General features: G+C 48.2%; 1 protein-coding gene across 1 annotated transcript in view; it reads right to left on the bottom strand.

Moving 5' to 3' along the window:
* Positions 1–1,183: 1,183 nt before the first annotated feature.
* C1QTNF2 (C1q and tumor necrosis factor related protein 2) overlaps positions 1,184–18,994 on the bottom strand; it is a 23,105-nt gene continuing 5,294 nt past the window's right edge. Inside the window, exons 2-3 of the mRNA XM_011966674.1 lie at positions 8,181–8,433; positions 1,184–3,202 (exon numbers count right to left, since the gene is read on the bottom strand). Of these exons, the coding sequence (XP_011822064.1) occupies positions 2,589–3,202; positions 8,181–8,433 (867 nt within the window). The 3' untranslated portion in view covers positions 1,184–2,588. The remainder of the gene's footprint in view (positions 3,203–8,180; positions 8,434–18,994) is intronic.

Raw genomic sequence — 18,994 nt, 5'->3', positions numbered from 1 at the left:
GGGGCTGGCCTGTGAGGGCCTTGTGTGTCTAGTGCTCTTTGCACTGTCATCATGGGAGCTGCAGATTCTCCAGGCTTTCTCCAGAAGGGGAATGACTGCCTTTCACAGTGTGTTCTAAATGAGAAAATACCTCTGGATCAAGGGCGATTTGAGAGCACAAAGATGCACTGGGTCCTGTGGTGCTTACCTACGTGGAGACCTACAGGTAGGCCCTGGTGGCTGAAGCCCATGGCAATCAGCCATAGCTAGGAAGAAGGGCTGGGGCCCAGTGCATCTGGGAAGGCCACCGCCTTGGAGCCCCTTCCTCATCTGGGCCACCATCCCGCATCATCAGCCTGAGACCTCCAAGTGGCTCACCAAGGAGGCAGCCATCCTCAGAAGAGTCAGGGGATAAAGGAGAGCTCATCCTTGACATCACTAGCTACCAGAGACCTGCCTCAACTGCATCATCTGCTTCTGCCCCCTGCCCCGCCACAAACCCACCATCTGCAGCAACCCTAGACCACATCCAAGGAGGACAAGACCCCAGCCCTGGGCCCTGGAAGGTCTCTGCTATCATCTGCCCCACCCTCTACAAAAGAGTGCCGAGTCTTCCCCCATCATTCCCACACTCTCCCTGAGAAGTCCCTGGCCAAGGGGACATCGGTTCAATATGGGCCAAAAAGTGGCAACCACAGAGCTCTGGGGTCCAGCCCATCTTGCTGAGTTTGGATTTATTACCTGGGCTACAAAGGGTTAAGTCAAATGCCTTCAAATACCTATATCCCTGGGGGAAGGAAGAGGAAGAAGCAAAAGGCTCTCCTAAAAGTTGTATTTGTAAGAAAAAGAAAAGGAAAAAAGAACTGTTCACTGGCCAAAGCTGACCCCTTCCCACAGGGGTGCTGCAGGGGACCCCAACCCACACGTCAATCTGATTGGGTCAGAAAGCCTTTCCTGAATTTTTCAGGCCCACCCCAATCCCAAACCATTTATGGCCCAGAGAAAATGGAGTTATTTTAAATAAACCCCATTTTACTTATGGAGATGGCCACTCCTTCCAGAACCATCCCGTGCAGCCATCGCAGTCCCTGAGTATCTCTCTAGGCGGGCAGCCAGAGAAAGCTGCTAGGGAGCTGTGGCTTCAACTGAAAATTCTCTCCAGCAAATTGTTTCATGGGGCTTTCAGTACCTGCCTTTTTTTTTGGAGACAGTCTTATTCTGTTGCCCAGGCTGCAGTGCAGTGGCACGATCTCAGCTAACTGCAACCTCCACCTCCCAGGTTCAAGCAATTCTTCCGCCTCAGCCTCCCCAGTATCTGGGATTACAGGTGCCCACCACCATGCCTGTCTAATTTTTGTATTTTTTGAGATAACATTTCGCCATGTTGGCCAAGCTGGTCTTGAACTCTTGACCTCAAGACCTCAAGTGATCCATCTGCCTCAGCCTCCCAAAGTCCTGGGATTACAGGCGTTGAGCCACCACATCCGGCCAGCACCTGGCACTTTCACTGCGGCTTCTTAAGCCCTCAGACCCCTGCATACTGGAAACACCTGGGCTTAGGGTGAGATTCATTTTCGTGGGATCCATTCCTGCCATCTTAGAGCAGCGGTTCTCAGGTGTACGTGCATACCCTGGTGTATCTCATTCATTGAGAAGCGGACCTGCAAAAGACTAACTAATAACAAAGTGCTCAAGTCTGTGGCTGACTTGACTCATGCATTGAGCAGATTCAAGATGATCCGCTTATCAGTGTCATGCTCACTTTGCATTCTGATAAGCCTTTGTGAGTGGAACGAGCTTTGCCATGGCCTGGGAGGTTCTGTATTATCTTCCAGCCTCATGCCTCATGCCTCGCTTCTCAGTTCTGACGTTGGCCCCTCCCTCTTTTCTGTCAAAGTCTTTGCACTTGCAGAGTCTTTTGCTGGGAGACCTCTTTTCCGAGGCCTTTGCATTGCTCTATTTCCTTCTTTGGAACTCAGCTCAAAAATGGAACTTTTCCAGGTACTGACTTAGAGGGGTCTTAAGAGAGCCTTTGGGGAAGGGAGGTGAGAGGCTGGAAATAGCTTGTTCTTCGATCTACATGGAGGTTTCAGGGTGTGCACATAAGTAAAAAGTATTCACTGAGCTGTCAACTTAAAATTTGGAGAGTCACTGTATGTAAGTAAACCTAAAAAGGCAAACAAACAAAAAGAAACAAATTTCCACCTCTTCCCTGTCTCCTGTTATTCCTATTACTGTCAACCATGGCATGTTCATTTCTATCCTGGCATAATATTATGTTATTTGCTTGGTTATTTGTAAATTGTATCATCTGCTAGAATGTAAGCCACATGAGGACAGATGCTCTGTCTTGTCCACTGCTGCGCCTTTCAGAGAATAGCATAGTGCCTGTTACATAGTAGATACTTTAAAAAGAAGTGAATAAATAGATGGTCGGATGAATAAAAAGGCTTGGATTTAATGATGGGGAAAAAAAGAGGCAGAGGAGGTCAGCCTGAGGCTAGAACTGCTCACTGGACCCCCCACCCCCAGCCTACAGTTGAGGGGTCTTGCTCTGTAAGCCCAAGTCCAGAAGCTTGCTCCCTGCCTGGCGGACCACACTGGCATGTCTATACCTCGTTGGGGTCATCCTGGTCGGCGTAGATTAGGAAGCCCGTAAAGAGGCTGTCTGTCCAGTAAGGGTCGTAGAAGAGCCCATTCTGCTCTGAGTAGAAGATCTGCAGCCAGACTTCGTCACCCTGCTTGAGAGCCAGGATGGTGGAGCCCGAGGCCACATCGTGGTTGCCGGTGTTGGCATCAAAGGTCCGGATGCGGTACTGGCCGTTGTGCACCAGGCCAATGGCGAGGTGCTTGTTGGCCAGCGTGATGTCATAGGTGAAGTAGTAGATCCCAGGCACGCCGCAGACGAACTTGCCGCTGGAAGCATTGTAGTGACCACCCTCGTTCATCAGAATCTTGTCAAACTTGATGGGCAGCCGCTCCCGTGGGTAGCTCTTGGTCACTGCCACCGAGAAAGCTGACTTGGTATGGCCACTGCCGCAGCTGCAGGGGCCTGGGAGGCCCGGCTCCCCCTTCTTGCCCTTAGGTCCCTTCTTGCCTGGCGTGCCATGCTTCCCGGGGGTGCCGTTGACCCCCTTGGGGCCACGGGGGCCAGCCCGCCCAATGGCCCCGGCTTTGCCCTTTGGTCCTGGCTTTCCCCGGTTACCTGTCCGGCCAGGTGGACCTGGAAGACAGAGCAGCTGATGTTATGGACGGTCCTCACAGACCTAGGCAGAGGGGTGCCCCTTGGTTTTCCAACCTTGGAGAAGGAGTGCTTGGGTAATGGAAAGAACAAGAAGGCTTTGGAGACACATAGAAGTGGGCGTAAATCCTAACGCTAGCTATCTGGAAAATGGAAATGATGATACTTACCTTCAAAAATCACTGTGGATCAGGGCAAAAAGTTCACACCCTTTCCTTTTCCTGCCTTCTAAGGAAGGGTCTGGTCTGTCTGCCAGATCAGTCCTTCCACGGGCTGTGCTGGTAATAGGTTGAGAAGAGAACTAGAAAAAGCCCCTTGATTTCAACACATTGATCTTAGTAAAATCCCTGCCTAGTGCATACAAGCCGTGCCCACGTGTACAAGGATTTTACTGCGGCATTGCTTACAATAGCAAAAAATAGGAACAACTAAATGCCCATCCAAAGGAAAATGATAAAAAAAATTATGGTCCATTCATACTGTGGATTTCTATGCAGGAGTTAAAAAAAAAAGAAAAGTAGAGTTACGTGTGCTCTATGAAACCTTCTCTAACATATACTAAGAGGAAAGAGCAGGTGGCCAGAGCCTTTATGTTAAAAGGAAGCCAGGCTGGGCATGGTGGCTCATGTCTGTAATCCCAGCACTTTGGGAAGCTGGGACTGGAGGATCGCTTGAGGCCAGGAGTTTGAGACCAGCCTGGGCAATGTAGCCAGACACTATCCCTACAAAAAATATAAAAATTAGTCAGGCATGGTGGCGTGCACCTGTAGCCTTATCTACCTGGGAGGCTGAGGTGAGAGGATCCCTTGAGCCCACAAGTTCCAGGTTACAGTGAGCTCTGATTGTGTCACTGCATTCCAGCCTGGGCAACAGAGTGAGACCTTGTCTCTAAAAAATAAAAATTAGGAAAGCAAAAGGAATCCACAATGCTAAATATTTCTACACCCATTTAAACGCATAGAAGAGTGCCTGGCCTATAGCAAACATTCCCTAAATACTAGCTGGCATTCCTTGCAGAACAATTCCCCCAATTGTGTTTTCCTTTAGAACGCTTTTTGATGTTTCATACTCATATTTCATAAAATGCACATTTCTCTCAATACAACATTTTTGGCTACTGATTGTATAAAATCAATTTAGTTTATGTCCCTTCAACTCAACATTTTAAACAAAACCTATGTGGATAATGACTTGAGTTCACTGACACAAGGTTATGTCACCTATACGAATTGGGTGGTCAAGGAAGTAATGTTTCAGGCATTTTCCATCCTAACAAGTTACTTTGTTTCTTATACGTCTGTATGTAGGCATTTCACTGTGTTTTAGAGTTCTGAGTTAATCTGTAATGCATCTGAATTTTTCCTATTTTACGTAATTCGGAAATAGGTTTCCAAATTGCATTTTGTTACTGAACACTTGATTTTCAGCAACAGAGTGCTTATGTTAAATGCCTGACAATGCCCAGTATTATTAAACACATATGTAAATACACAGAGAAAGGCCAGGAAACATACACACCTAACCAATTAATAGTGGTTACCTCTGGAGGGTGAGGGGAGGATGAGAAGGGGTAGTAAGTAAGGAGGACTTTTGCTTTATGTGTATTGTTTGAATATATTACAGTGAGACTGTATTTGTATATTACTCATATAATTAAAAATAAACAGAATGGGAAAAAATAAAACTAAGAAAAGTCACAAAACTCTTGAAAAAATGAAAATAAACAAAAGGTGGGAAAAGGGGCCAAGAGAAGAGGAGTAGAGACAGAATTTTTTTTTTTTTTTTTTTTTTTAGAGATAGAGTATTACATTGTTACCCAGGCTGGAGTGCAGTGGTGCGATCATAGCTCACTGTAACCTCAAACTCTTGGGCTTGAGTCATCCTCCTGCCTCAGCCTCCTGAGTAGCTGGGATTTCAGGCACACACCACCACGCTTGGTTAATTTTAAAATTTTCTGTAGAGATGGTGCCTCCCTATGTTGCCCAGGCTGGTCTCAAACTCCTGGCCTCCCAGTACTCCTGCCTCGGCCTCCCAAAGTGCTGAAATCACAGGCATGAGCCACCATGCAGCCCCCAAGTCATTTTGACTTGGGGTTTTTGGTGGGAGACAAATAGGTAAGAAAGCTTACCGGGAAGTCCTACCATGAACTATGTAATGTGCTTTCCTCTTCAATTTTTTTTTTTTTTTTTGAGACGGAGTCTTGCTCTGTCGCCCAGGCTGGAGTTCAGTGGCGCGATCTGGGCTCACTGCAAGCTCCGCCTCCCGGGTTCCCACCATTCTCCTGCCTCAGCCTCCCGAGTAGCTGGGACTACAGGTGCCCGCCACCTCGCCCGGCTCGTTTTTTGTATTCTTTTTAGTAGAGACGGGGTTTCACCGTGTTAGCCAGGATGGTCTCGATCTCCTGACCTCGTGATCCGCCCGTCTTGGCCTCCCAAAGTGCTGGGATTACAGGCTTGAGCCACCGCGCCCGGCCTCCGCTTCATTACCTTTTTTGAGAGACTTCAGGAAAAGCTGACTTTACTCTTGAAAGACTTTTCTGGGGGTGAATTTGTGTGTGTGGTGATGGGGGGCGGTTGGATGTTATCCTGAATTGGCCCCAGGGTGACAAGCTTCGTCTGGGTTACATGTGCTGAGTTCCCAGCACCGCCTTCCTTGGTGTGGTGGCTTCCTTCTCTGCAGAGACTCAACACATAGCAGAAGAGATGGCCAAAGGCAGCCCCAGTACACGGTAGAACTTCCTGGTAAGCTTTATCTATTTGGGGAAAAAGTCAACAGCAGAGACTCTGTCCCTCAGGATCCATAGGCAAACCTCAGGGAAATCTCTAGCTGGCCTGCTTGGAGCTCATGTCCAGACCTGAGTCTGCCGCTATGGTCAGGAAATTGGATATCATGACACCAGTGCCCAGCACGATGGAAGACCCTCCCCTCCTCCCCCACATACCACCAGTCAAAGCTATGATGGTTACTTTTATACTAATCTCCTGGGGAGGAGGTACTTTTGAAGGAATTAGTTTGGTGTGGCAGGAAAAGACCTGGATTTGCAGTCAACTATCTGTGTGTTATGTGAGCTCAGTAAGTCCATTACAGGGTGCCTAACATTTATTGTGTGTCTACGCTGAGACAGGTGCTTCATACACTGTTTTATTTCATCTTTACCACAACCCTGTGAGACAGGTGCTATTTATTATCCATATTTTAGAGATGAGGAAGCCATGGTTTGGAGAGAGGTTAAATAGTTTGCCAAAATCAGTGTCCAGGTTTGTTTCCAAAGTTCATGTTCTTGCAGGGATGATATTTTGCTCTCAGCTGAATCACTCTGACTCTCAGTATCCTCATCTGCAACATGGCGAAAATAAGAATCCCTCCGGCACAGGATATGGATGGTCAGATGGGCAACATGCTCAAAAGTGCTTTGTCAATATGAAAATGCCATACAAATAAAAATTATTATATTTCTCTACTGCTTAAAATGTAGGCTTAGGGATGCTGCTGACACTGAAAAGTGCTTGGTTGCTGGGGTGAAAGTTTGGAGATATAAGGAATGTCACAACGGAAAGGTCTGTAGAGTATATCCATTCTGCTTGCCGTCTGCCTGGCATCCCTTCCTTTGGGGAGGTGCCGTTCACCATTTCATTTCATATGGTCCTAGCAGGGCTGTCAGTCACAATGACTCACACACACACACACACACACACACATACACACACACGCACGCAGGGGTGGCCCCATGAGCCTGCCCTGCAAACGGCGGCACCTCTCCTCCTTGGTCAAGGGAATTGGTCCAGGATACACAAGGAGAATTGGCTGTTCTGAGATTTGCTCTGTGGATGAAGCCAGGAAGATGTGGGCCTGAGCCCAGCAGTTGCTATTTCAGAACTTCCAGCCTTTGTGAGGATGCAACAAACACAGAGAGAAGCAGAGCCCTGACAATGATATTTGAGCTCCTGGACTCAGCTATTCCTGGAGCTCGGCTCTTGGATGTCTCAGTTTTGTTTTGTTTTGTGTTTTGTTTTTGTTTTGTTTTGTTTTTTTTGGAGACAGGATCCTGCTCTGTTGCCCAGGCTGAAGTGCAGTGGCACAATCTCAACTCACACTAACCTCGGCCTCCCGGGTTCAAGCAATTCTCCTACCTCAGCCTCCAGAGTAGCTGGGATTATAGGCATGCGCCACTAGGCCTGGCTAATTTTTTGTATTTTTAGTAGAGATGGGGTTTTGCCATGTTGGCTGGGCTGGTCTTGAACTCCTGGCCTCAAGTGATCCGCCCACCTCAGCCTCCCAAAGTGCTGAGATTACAGGTGTGAGCCACTGCGCCTAGCCTGATGTCTCAGTTTTATGAGCTAATACATTCCATTTGGGACTGTAAGTTGGGTTTCTGTCACTTTCAATCATCAAGAGTTCTGAGTAATATTTTGGGAGACTTTTCCAAAGTCACTTAGCAACCCAAAGGTGCACCAGGGGCAGGAACACAAAATTCAATACCCATGTTCCTGTCAGAATAAACTGCTCTGAGGCTGGGCACAGTGGCCCATGCCTGTAATCCCAGCACTTTGGAAGGGCGAGGTAGATGGATCACTTGAGATCAAGAGTTTGAGACCAGCCTGGCCAACATGGTGAAACCCTATCTCTACTAAAAAAACTCAAAAATTAGCCAGGTATGGTGACATGCGTCTGTAGCCCCAGCTACTCAGGAGGCTGAGGCAGGAGAATTGCTTGATCCCAGGAGGCAGAGGTTGCAGTGAGCTGAGATCACACCACTGCACTCCAGCCTGGGCAACAGAGCAAGCCTCTGTCTCAAGGTGGGGGGGAATATATATATATATATAGCTCTGTTTATAAGTAAATAGTAATCTGATTTATAATGAAGAGGATTAATACTAGTTTTATCAACTTCATGACGTCCCTCGCATGCCGGATGCTGTCAGCCCGGTGGGAACGAGAGGGGCAGGTGTAGGCCTCTTACCTTCCTCTCCACTGTCCCCTCTGTCGCCGTCCTGTCCATCTTGGCCGTCTTTGCCAGGAAAGCCCATTCGTCCCATCATTCCTGAGGGCCCTGGGGCTCCTGGGGGGCCGGGTGGGCCCTGGGGGCCAGGCAGGCTGCAGACCAGTTGAGGGGAGCCTTTCCGGAAGTCCCTGCGAGCAAAGGCGCCAAGCAGTGGGTCAGCAGCGCAGGGGAGGGCACAGGCCAAGAGCACCCAGGGGATCATGGTGGTCACCTGTGGGAGGCAAGAGAGCTGTGACAGGTGAGTGTGGCCACCAAGCTGGCCTGGGTCTGGTCAGAGGGGATGCACAGGAGGAGGCAGCTGGGATACACTCAACTGGATTTCTGTCTCTTGCTCTTTCCTGCATCACATTCAAGTAGATGTGATGTGGACAGAGTCGTCATATCTTGAGGAAGTATTTGGGTGAGTGGAGTCATTACCCAGAATACACTTTGAAGGGGTCTCGGGGGTGAGGCACTCATCATCAGACCATCATCCCCCAGAGTGGCTGAAATGGATGCAGACCTTATGACCCAGAGACTGGTGACTGGGAGGAGCTGTGAATGGAGAGAAATGATCCATGGTTTCATCCAAATCTATGGCATGAATAGAAAGTTACAGTTCTACAAGGGTAGAAATGTTTGAATTGTAGGTGACTTTGCAAGTAGTCTGCTTCTCACGGGAGACTCAGGGTTGCGCATGAGGAGGGCTGAGGATTCAGTTACTGAGTGGAGGTCAACCATCACCTGAGTGACCTTGGCAGGCCAGTAGCAGCTCCTCCCCCAGGTGCTTCCTGTGCGCCAGGCATGTGCTAAGAGCTTTCCATTCATTACTTGATCTTCACAATACCCTTATAGGATAGATATAGGAGAGGAAGCGGAGGCTCAGAGAAGTTGAGCAATGTGTCTACATCACACTTTTCCAACCCGGGGCCTGTGGGCCGCATGCACCCCAGGATGGCTTTGAATGCAGCCCAACACAAGTTTTGTAAACTTTCTTAAAACATCATGAGATATTTTTTGCGATTTTTTAAAGTTCATCACTTTAAAATTTTTTGCGATTTTTTAAAGTTTAATGGTATAAACTTTTTTTAAAGTTCATAACATTAAAGTTAATGTTAGTGTATTTTATGTGTGGCCGAAGACAATTCTTCTTCCGATGTGGCACAGGGAAGCCAACAGACTGGACGCTCCTGGTCTACATCACGCGATGAGTAGATGGCAGGGCTAAGGTTTGAACCAGGCCATCCAGATCCAGAGCCTGTGCCCTCCCGTCCCAGGCTAGACCGTGTCCTTAAGGCTGATGGCAGCAATAGCACGATCCCACCGGAGATCAGTGTGCTATACACCCAGAGGTATTTACTCCCTGCCCTCACTATGCGTTCGCAGAAACTGAGACCCAGAGCAGAAATAAGCAACTTGCCCAAGATCTCTCAAGAAATCAGTTCCGTTGCTTTGTAATTAACAGCCTCTCTCTCAAGAATGAAACCAGAAGGGGGAACATCCCAGGCATAGCTTCCTGCCATGGAGATAAACTATGAAATGGTAACTTGCTTTGTGACCTTAAGCAAACCCTTTTCCCTCTCTGGGCCTCAGTTTCCTCACCTGAACAACAGGGGCTGGACTAGAGCAGTGGTTCCTAAACTTCAGTGCGCATCACACTCACCTCGAGGGCTTGTTAACACACAGGTTGTTGGGCCTTATCCCTAAAGTTTCTGATTCATTAGATCTGGGGTGAAGCTGGATCGTTTGCATTTCTAATAAGTTTCCAAGTATTGCTGCTGATGGAGGTTCAGAAACCTTGTTTTGGGAACCACTAGAGTAGATGGTCTCTAGGGTCCCTTCTAGCTCCAATGCTGAGCCTTTCAGACTTCAATCTGTTCTCTTTCCAGATACAAAGCACTGTGGGCTTCATAGTCCTCACTCAGCCTGTGGCTATCCAATCAGACGTTTGAGTATTAGGGGGATCCTCAGCAGCTGTGGTCCTGGTTGCACGGCAGGCGCATTGCTCAGGCATTGACCTTTGGAACTCATTTTTCCTTCTGGGCCTTCAATCTCCTTTCCCTTCAGACTCTGCTTGGCCCCTGGCTCTTGGAGAGCCTGTCCAGGATTTTTGGCTGCCTCTGGCTGTTCCCCTCAGAAACAGGCTGGCTATACCTCTCCTCCTGCCCCCTCCAGGATCTTTAACTCTGGAAACAGATGCTGAGGGGAAGGCCTGGGCTTGCAGAGAAAGGAAAATGTTCATTGCCCACATCCCAGCAGTGTGACAATCACAGGGCCCAAAATTGTAACTCCCAAAGAGCCTGCAAAAGGCCCTCATGGAAAAGATAGCTTTAAATGTCTGCCAGGCACAGAGATGCAGAGCAGTCTAGGCCCGCCCCAGTCATGAAACATCTAGAAATCCTCCTCCTGTCCTTGTACCTCGCCTCCCTTCAACTTGGAAAGAGGTGAGCTGACAAGGGGAGCAGATGGCCTTGCCCGTTTCACACCTTCACTCGGGGAGCAGGAAGAAATCTCACCTTCGGATGAAAGGGTTGCCAGGGAGTGGAGACTTCAATCAGGGGGAGGAGGAGCTCCCCTCACTGACTAAATTATAAGTAGGGAGGGGCAGGAAAAAATAAGGACGCAGTTTGATTGTATTTCTGATGTCACACTTGCTCAACCTAGGTTACATAAATAATAGTAGAGGTGGTAGGCAGATACGGCAAACATCGTGGAAACGTTACATAAATGACAGGTGCCTTTGGAAAACTATGGCCTAGACACTCCCCAGGCCCTGTGAATCACCATTTCTTTCCCTTGTCTACATGATGAGGGTCTTGGAAAACTGGTTAGCCTTATTTGTGAGCTGCAGCACATCTGGGACCCCCAGAATAGAAACTGAATTTTTAAAGCAGGTTCGAAATGATTTGGAAAGTCGCAGTCTACAAACATTTTGCAGTAGAGAGAGAGGGAGGAAGGAAGTGGAAGCAAGTCTTCAAGGCAGATGAGAATCCTGCAAACAGCTAGCTGAAGACAGGCAGAAAAGAGAGCCAGCCGGACGAGAGAGAGGGCGAGAAAGGGAACCATCTGTCGCAGTTGACAGCTCCCCTCTCTCTTCTGACCTCCATGCCCAGCCACACAGGCTCCACAAGGGGAAGGTGGATTTGCTCTCTTGCCCACAATGGCCTTGCACCCGCTTCTCTGGACAAAGAGGGAATGCCTCTCTGCAAAAGGTGGTTCGGGGTAGGCCCCAGTGCCTGGGCGGAGGGGTGTGTGTCTGAGACACACAGAGAGGAAGGGTTTTCTGAGCTGGAGCCTGAAGGCTCCTGGAGTCCCAGAGGAGTGCTGGCAGCTACAGCCAGGAAATGTTTTGGAAATAAAGGCGGGGAGACTAGATTCTAGTTCCAAACCTAGGGGAAGGGAGGGAGAGGAGAGTCTCCTTGCCTCCACAGCACCTCCAAGAAAAACAAGGCTCCAAATAGCCCTGCTCCCAGCTTGTGCCCTGCCCCACCCTCACCCCATTCTCTACACAATGGTGTCGAGAAAGCCTGGGGGCAGGGTGCTTAGAGGGGCACTAAGGCCCCAAGGAATCCAGGCAGATTAACTCTTCCAGGGCCTTTCTTTATTTTGCTTTTCTCTTTAGGGATGGGGGTCTTGCTCTGTTGCCCAGGCTGGAGTGCATGATGCAAGAGCTCACTGCAGCCTTGAACTCCTGGGCTCAAGTGATCCTCCTGCCTCAGCCTTCTGTCCCAAGTAGTTGGACCTACAGGAGTGTGCCACCACTGTCAGCTTGCACCTTTTAAATACATTTAGAATCACGAACTTGGGAAGGGCCTCAGGGAACCATCTAATCCAACCTCCTCAGTTACAGATGGGGAAACCAAGGCAGAAGCAAACCCACCTTATTACACACCTACAATGTTCCAGGCACTGTGTGAAGCCCTGTATCTACATTTTTTTCTTTTCCCTCACTTTGTCGCCCAGGCTGGAGTGCAGTGGCATGATCTCAGCTCACTGCAACCTCCACCTCTCGGGCTCAAGTGTTCCTTCCTCCTCAGCCTCCCGGGTAGCTGGGACTATAGGAGCATGCCACCATGCCCAGCTAATTTTTGTATTTTTTTTAGAAATGGGGTCTTGTCATGTCACCTGCTGGTCTTGAACTCCTGGACTCCAGTGATCCACCCGTCTCGGCCTCCGAAAGTGCTGAGATCACAGGCGTGAGCCACCGCATCCAGCCTGCTGCATTGTTTTATATGAAGCTTACCTAAGTCCTATGAAGCTTACTTGAGCCCTTATTGTCCCATTTTTTTTTTTTCAGAGGAAAAAACAGATACTCCAAGAAGTGAAGTTATCTACTCAGAGTCACACCATCAGGGATTAATGGAGATGGCGTTCAAACCCATGTCGTATGCCTCTGAAGACTGTGCTTAATCCATGCCCCTTGCTTCCTGCCCCCGCTATTTCCCCCCCATTTTATAGAAGACACTGAAACTCAGAGAGGCTAATTTACTTACGTTTACACAACTAGCTGGTGGCAGAAGTTATATTTGAACTTGGGTTTGGCTGACCCTAGTACCCAAATGCTTTCCATTATTTCAGCATTTCTTATATTTTTCCTCCTAAATATCCCACATTACAGAAAAGACCTTGAAGCATATGCCAAAACCACACACAGCCATAGAGAAATCTCTCTGATGCCCTGTATTTTATTTTACAATTTTTACACACACACTACATGACTTTGAAAATGTACAAGTGATGCTTTTTTTCTCTCTCGGGGTGCTGGAGTAAATCAGTGTTTGAGCAAGACCTCCTGTCCTTTGAGAGGCCCACACTTGGATTAGACAAGGTGATGAGAGGTGTGGAGGGGACAGCCTCCCGGACCCTGGGTCCCCACTATAAGCCCCTTTGGTTTGTTAATGGGGGGTGTTTCCAAGGCCTGAGCCAAAAGATCAGGGTGTCACTCCCCAAGACCCTCCAGTAGGTGCTGGCTTAAATAGCAAACATCAGAACCCCAGCCACGGCTTACGAGGCCCCAACTGAGCTGGCTCCAGCCTCCGCCCCAACTTCAGCTCCTCCCTGGCTCCCTCGGCTCCTCTGGCCCAGCACCCCCCTCCCACCCCCACTACCTTTTCCAGGCCAAGCTCCATTCAGCCCCAAGGCGCCAGCCACTCTGCCAGTAACCTCATGGCTCCACCCTCTTGCTTTGCTGGCTCTTTATCTGCTGTATTTCAGTTTAAATGTCACTTCCTCCAGGCATTCCCTGACGTGACCTCTCAGCCAGCGCCCCCTTTCTGCAAGCTCCCTTTTCCCAGCTCTTTCCACTCACCCATATTCACTTTACTTGGTTGCCTCCCCCATGTGTCTCCACTAAAATGTAAGCTCCATGAGTACAGGGACCCCAGCTGGCCCCCTGGCTTCAAACTTCCTCACACACAGTGGATGTTCAAGAAATATTTGCTTAATTAGTAAGTGTTGGAGACGCGGACTCTGCCTTCAAGAAAATCCACAATGAAGAGAAAACCAGGCAGTGGCTGAAATCCAGAAGAGAGAGCACTGACACCCCTTGATACAAATCAGTTTTTTTTCCTCTGCTTTTCTAACCCAAATCAGATCCAATCTCTCCTTGCTTTTGACCCCTTACAGTACAGGGGCTAGGTCTTTCCCTCTCTGGCCCGTAGGGTGGGGCCAGCCTTGCAGAATGCCTCACATATAGCAGGTGCTCCACAGAGAGCTGTCCGATTAACCAGAAGAGAGGTAAGTATTAGTCCTTTCTCACCTTTAAAAAAACAATCTCAGTTCCTAAATTGTCCTTTCTGGGGGTGGGAAGGTGTTAGTTGAATAGGGACGCCTTCATTAGAGCCTTCCTGCTAAAGGGATAAAAAATATTAGTTGGTTAAACCCCAGAAATAGAATCATGGGTTGCTAAACTCGGACGAGTTCTTTTTCTTTTTATTTATTTCTTATTTTTTTGAGATGGAGTCTCGCTCTGTTGCCAGGCTGGAGTGCAGTGGCACAATCTCGGCTCACTACAACTTCCGCCTGCCGGGTTCAAGCAATTCTTCTGCCCCGAGTAGCTGGGACTACAGGCGCATGCCACCATGCCCGGCTAATTTTTCGTATTTTTAGTAGAGACTGGGTTTCACTATGCTGGCCAGGCTGGTCTCGAACTCCTGACTTCATGATCTGCCTGCCTCACCTCAAAGTACTGGGATTACAGGCGTGAGCCACCGAGCCTGGCTGAACATGGATGAGTTCTTAAATCCGGCTTCTCATCTCTCTGTTAAGTAGCTAATGATTCATCAGTACACATGTTCTAGAAAAGCACTAGGAGCTGAAGTGCCACAGCCTGAGTCTACTGTCAGGAAAGTCTTCCTTCTGGCCACAGGACGTGGCCCCCTGGTTTATTCCCAAGGGCTCTGTGACCAGACTGTGATGTGAGAAGGGCCAGAAGTGGGGACGTGCGCCTCTCACTGATCCTTCCTGAATGTGTCTGCCAGTAGAAGTTCCAGGAATACTTGTCTTGAGCAAGTCTGCTAGGCCTGGGTGCTGACCAATCTCCCCTTGCAGATTGGAAGATGTAAATTACGCTCAAATAAATCTGACCTGTTGGTTATCAGGTTTTGACACACTGACAGGTAGGAGTGGCATTTAACTCCGTGGTTAAGAGCCAGGGAACACCCAGCACTTGGTTCCCTCAACTATGCAATGAAAATGATAGTATACCTACCTCAGGGAGTTTGTGTGAGAAATGAGTGAAGGAACGCGTTCGAAGATTCTATCTAGTCCAGTGTTTGACACTGTAAAAGCTCCATGGTTGGAAAAAACTTGCCTAAAATGCCCCCAATCCTTCACCTCCTCCGGGAAGCCCTCAGGTAGCTGCCAGCCTCATCCTTCAAGTCTCAGGTCTCATGTCATCTCCTCAGAGGGGCCTGCCCTGATCATGTGATCCAAAGCATTCCACCCACCCTGCATATGCTCTTATCCCATCCTGTTCTTTCAAGGCATCTGGCCCAATTTGTGATTATGCATTTGTTTGTTTCTTGACTTGTTAACTGTCTGGCTCTTTCCCTGGAATGGAAGGTCCGGGAAAATATGGGCCCTGCATGTTGTTCTCAGTTGGGCTGCCGGAGCCTAGTGCAGCACCTGCATAGAGTAAATACTCAACACACAGCTGTTGAACAACCTTGAATGAACTGGCCACTCTTACAGAGACAGGAATAATCCAGGGTGGTCACAGGATAAAAATTCCAGGCAGCAGTTTGACATGACTAGAGGCTGTATAGGCCGATAAGACCCTGAAAAACAGGGTGTGGACCAAGCTGGCTAAGACCCACTGGACCCAACATGGTGATGAATTTGATCGAGATTTCACCCAGGACCTCTTTATACGTTTGTTCATGTACTCAATCACACACCCACCAGTGCCACGACAGCTCCAAGAATACCCATATTTGGTGTAGAAATGGGTGGCACCACAGTTCTGGGAAATCTCCACCTTTTTCCAGGAATTTTCATGAATATTCCACCTGTTGGTTAAAGAAACCCGTAAAGATAGAAACCCCAAACCCCTCTGCCCAACTCCCTCTTGAGAACGCCCACAGCCCCCTTTCCTGAGTGTGTACTTTTCCCCCTTGCAATAAGTCACCATAATTTCACAATTTTCTAACTCATCCTTGAATTCCTTCTTGAGATGGTGTCAAAAGCCTGGACACTGGCTGGGGTTGAGGTCCCACTGGCGTTTGAGGACCTCCCCAGCCCACCGGTATTATTACAATTTATAAAGCAAGGGGATCACAAGGGTCTCAATAAAAGTGTGGATGACAAAGCCTCACTTGGTCACTGAGGAAAACTCAGTGCAATGACTGGGCTTGGATTCTGAAGACCGGGGTCCCAGTCCTAGTTTTGTAACTTACTAATCGTGTGACTGTGAAAAAGTCATTTCATCTTATCTGGGCCTTCATTTCCTCACCTGTAAAATGGGCATATTAACATTTGCCCAGTCTGCCTTACAGGGTTATTCAGAGAATCAAAAAAGATAGTGGATTTGAAAACAAAACATGATACAAAAGTTAGAGCCATATTTAAAATTGTAATTGTCACTAGTTGCAACTGAACTAAGGGATCATAGTCCTGAACTCCCACTGGGAGCCCCTGGAGTGTTTCAGGGGAGACCTCATCCTGGGTGGAGGAGGACACCCAAATCTCGCCCAGCAGGGCAATTCTCCCGGTGTTTGGTGTGAAAAGGGACAAGGCTTGCTTGCGGATGAAGCTTGCTGAAAATCCGCTTTGATGGGAGAATAGAATACTATAATAAAAAACATTCCACGCCCTCCCCGAATTCCAGGAAGTAAATTGGAAACAGTCCTCTCCAGCTTCTCTAAAAAGCTAAAGAGATCCTTGGAGGGAAAAAGCGGCTGGCTGCCGCTCCTCACACAGTGCTCACGAAATGTCCCCTCTCTCCAGATCTCAAGATCAGTGTCCATTTGGAAACTGTCCAGAATCCACAGTCTAAATACAGAGGCTTCAAAAGTCGTGGGGCCCACTTGCCAGGATGCCTCAGAAAATATTTCATCTGCTATTTTCTCTCTTTCTCTCTCATCATTTCTGGCTCAGCCTAGAAAATGAGATCCAAGGACACATCATGATCTAACAAGGCCTCGGAAGCCAGGGGTTTGTCTCAGCAAGAATTCTTGAAAGCACACAGGAAATCAGCCCGTGTGTTAAAGCTGAAGACTTATACCTTCTAATATATACACTCCCAGCCTTTACAAAACGACAAACGTGGTGCATAACGTGGTGGGCAGTGGAGCCCACCCCCGGGGCCCTGGCCTGCTGCACCTCTGAGCCTCAGCTGCCTCCTCTGCACAATGAGGGAAAGAGTCTGGCTCTGGAGTGGCCGAAGACAAAGCCATCAAGCTTTGGCATTGTCTACAGCTGTTTTCTGCCGCGTGGAGACCAAGGACTGCCGTGGGAGAGAAGAATGCAGCAGCTGTGAGAGATGTGAGGGCGAGAGAAGGCGGCTGAGGGTGTTCACATCCCCGTATCGCATCCCCAGGGCCCGTCTCCATGTGCCTGACCACAGCAGTGGGGGAGTGGGTGTGAACAGCTCGGCCCAATAGGAAAACGATGCAAGTCACACGTGTCAGTTTGTCTTGTAGTCACATTAACAAAGTAAAAAAGAAGCAGGTGAAATTAATTTCAATGCTATTTAGCCCATTGTTTCCCAAATATCATCATTTCAACATGTCATCACCATAAAAATTATTAATGAGACATTGTACATTCTTAGTACTAAGTCTTTGAAGCCTAGTGATGTATTTCACACTTGCAGCGGATCTCAAATCAGACTGGAGCATTTCAAGTCTTCAATAGCCGCATGCTGGCTTCTACAACAGCTCCAGCATAGCTGTATGGGTTCAGATGCCATGAACTAGCTGTAGTACCTTCACACGTTATTTAATCTCTCCCCTTCAGTCTCCTCCTCTCCAACATGAACACGATTATAATAGAACCTACCTTAGACAGTTGTTACGAGAATTTAATGTTTCTAGAATAAGACCTGGCATATGGCAAGAGGTATAAAAGCATTAGCTTCTATTATTTTATTATTTCTTGCCATTCCAAAAATCAAACAAGATAATGGATATTGAATGTGACAATACAAATTTTAAGACCTTGTTTAAAATTGTAATTGCTACTAACTGCAGTTGAACTAACAAAAGCCAGTCCTGATCTGCCACCCTGAGTCCTGCATGCATTTCAGGTAGAGACTCCGGTAGCTTCTCATAAACTCCCATTTTCACTTAAGTTAGTTTGAGTTATGGCTCTGTCAGGTGCTACCAAAAAAAAAAAAAAAAAAAGTCCTAGGGAGGCTGAGCCTTTGTTCCTGCCCTGCTGTTTCTGCTCTGAGGGAAGGATGGGGTGTTGTCTTGGCTTCACAACTTTGAGCCACCTGGCGTGTCCATGCTCCATAATACAGAGACCAGGGAAGAAGCGGGATGGTGCTTATCTCATCAAGTGACAGGGCCAAATGGGATATCAGGTGTGCATGTGTGCATGATACTGTGGCCTGGCACATGGCTACCCAATAAATAGTATGGTTTTTTATTATTATTGCCTTTGAGGCCGGACACTGGGGATTCGGAGGTGAAAAGATGTAGTTGCTGCTCCTGTAGGGCCCACTCTGATCCCTAGAACTACCTGGGCAGGTTATAATGATCTGCTTACCTGAGCATCCAGCCGGCACACCTGTGTGACCAGGAAAAAAGAGCCTCACTCTCCTTTTCCTTTGTAATAGGCGCCCAACGGCATCTAGATGTAACAGCATCCAACACCAGGCAGGCGGCAGGGGAAGGAAATTTTGGGGTTAGACAACAATCCCTGGGAATGACATAAAAGGGACTACAAGATCTAAGAACTGAGGGAGAGAAACAAATTCTGAACTTTGAAGAGGTCAGGGAGAAAAGGCTAAGTTTTCCTTGACTTTTCTGGGTGAGCCCAAGAACTTCCACGGAGTCATTTCTGGTCAGGCCTTGATGGGCGTTCAGAGTAACCCTAAACTTCTGATACAGGGCTGGGCACAATGGCTCACATCTAGAATGCTGGTACTTTGGGAGGCTGAGGTGGGGGATCACTTGAAGACAGGAGTTCGAGACCAGTCTGGCCAACAAAGTGAGACCGTCTGGGCAACAAAGTGAGATCCCCCCTCCCCTCACCCCACCAGCTCTACAAAGAAAAAAAAAATCAGATACAGGTCTACCTTTTTTTTTTTTTTTTTTGAGACGGAGTCTTGCTCTGTCACCCAGGCTGGA

The sequence above is a fragment of the Mandrillus leucophaeus genome, unplaced genomic scaffold, assembly GCF_000951045.1.
Source record: "Mandrillus leucophaeus isolate KB7577 unplaced genomic scaffold, Mleu.le_1.0 Scaffold77, whole genome shotgun sequence".
In the NCBI taxonomy this organism is placed as follows: Eukaryota; Metazoa; Chordata; class Mammalia; order Primates; family Cercopithecidae; genus Mandrillus; species Mandrillus leucophaeus.
This window is presented reverse-complemented; position numbering and strand designations above follow the sequence as displayed.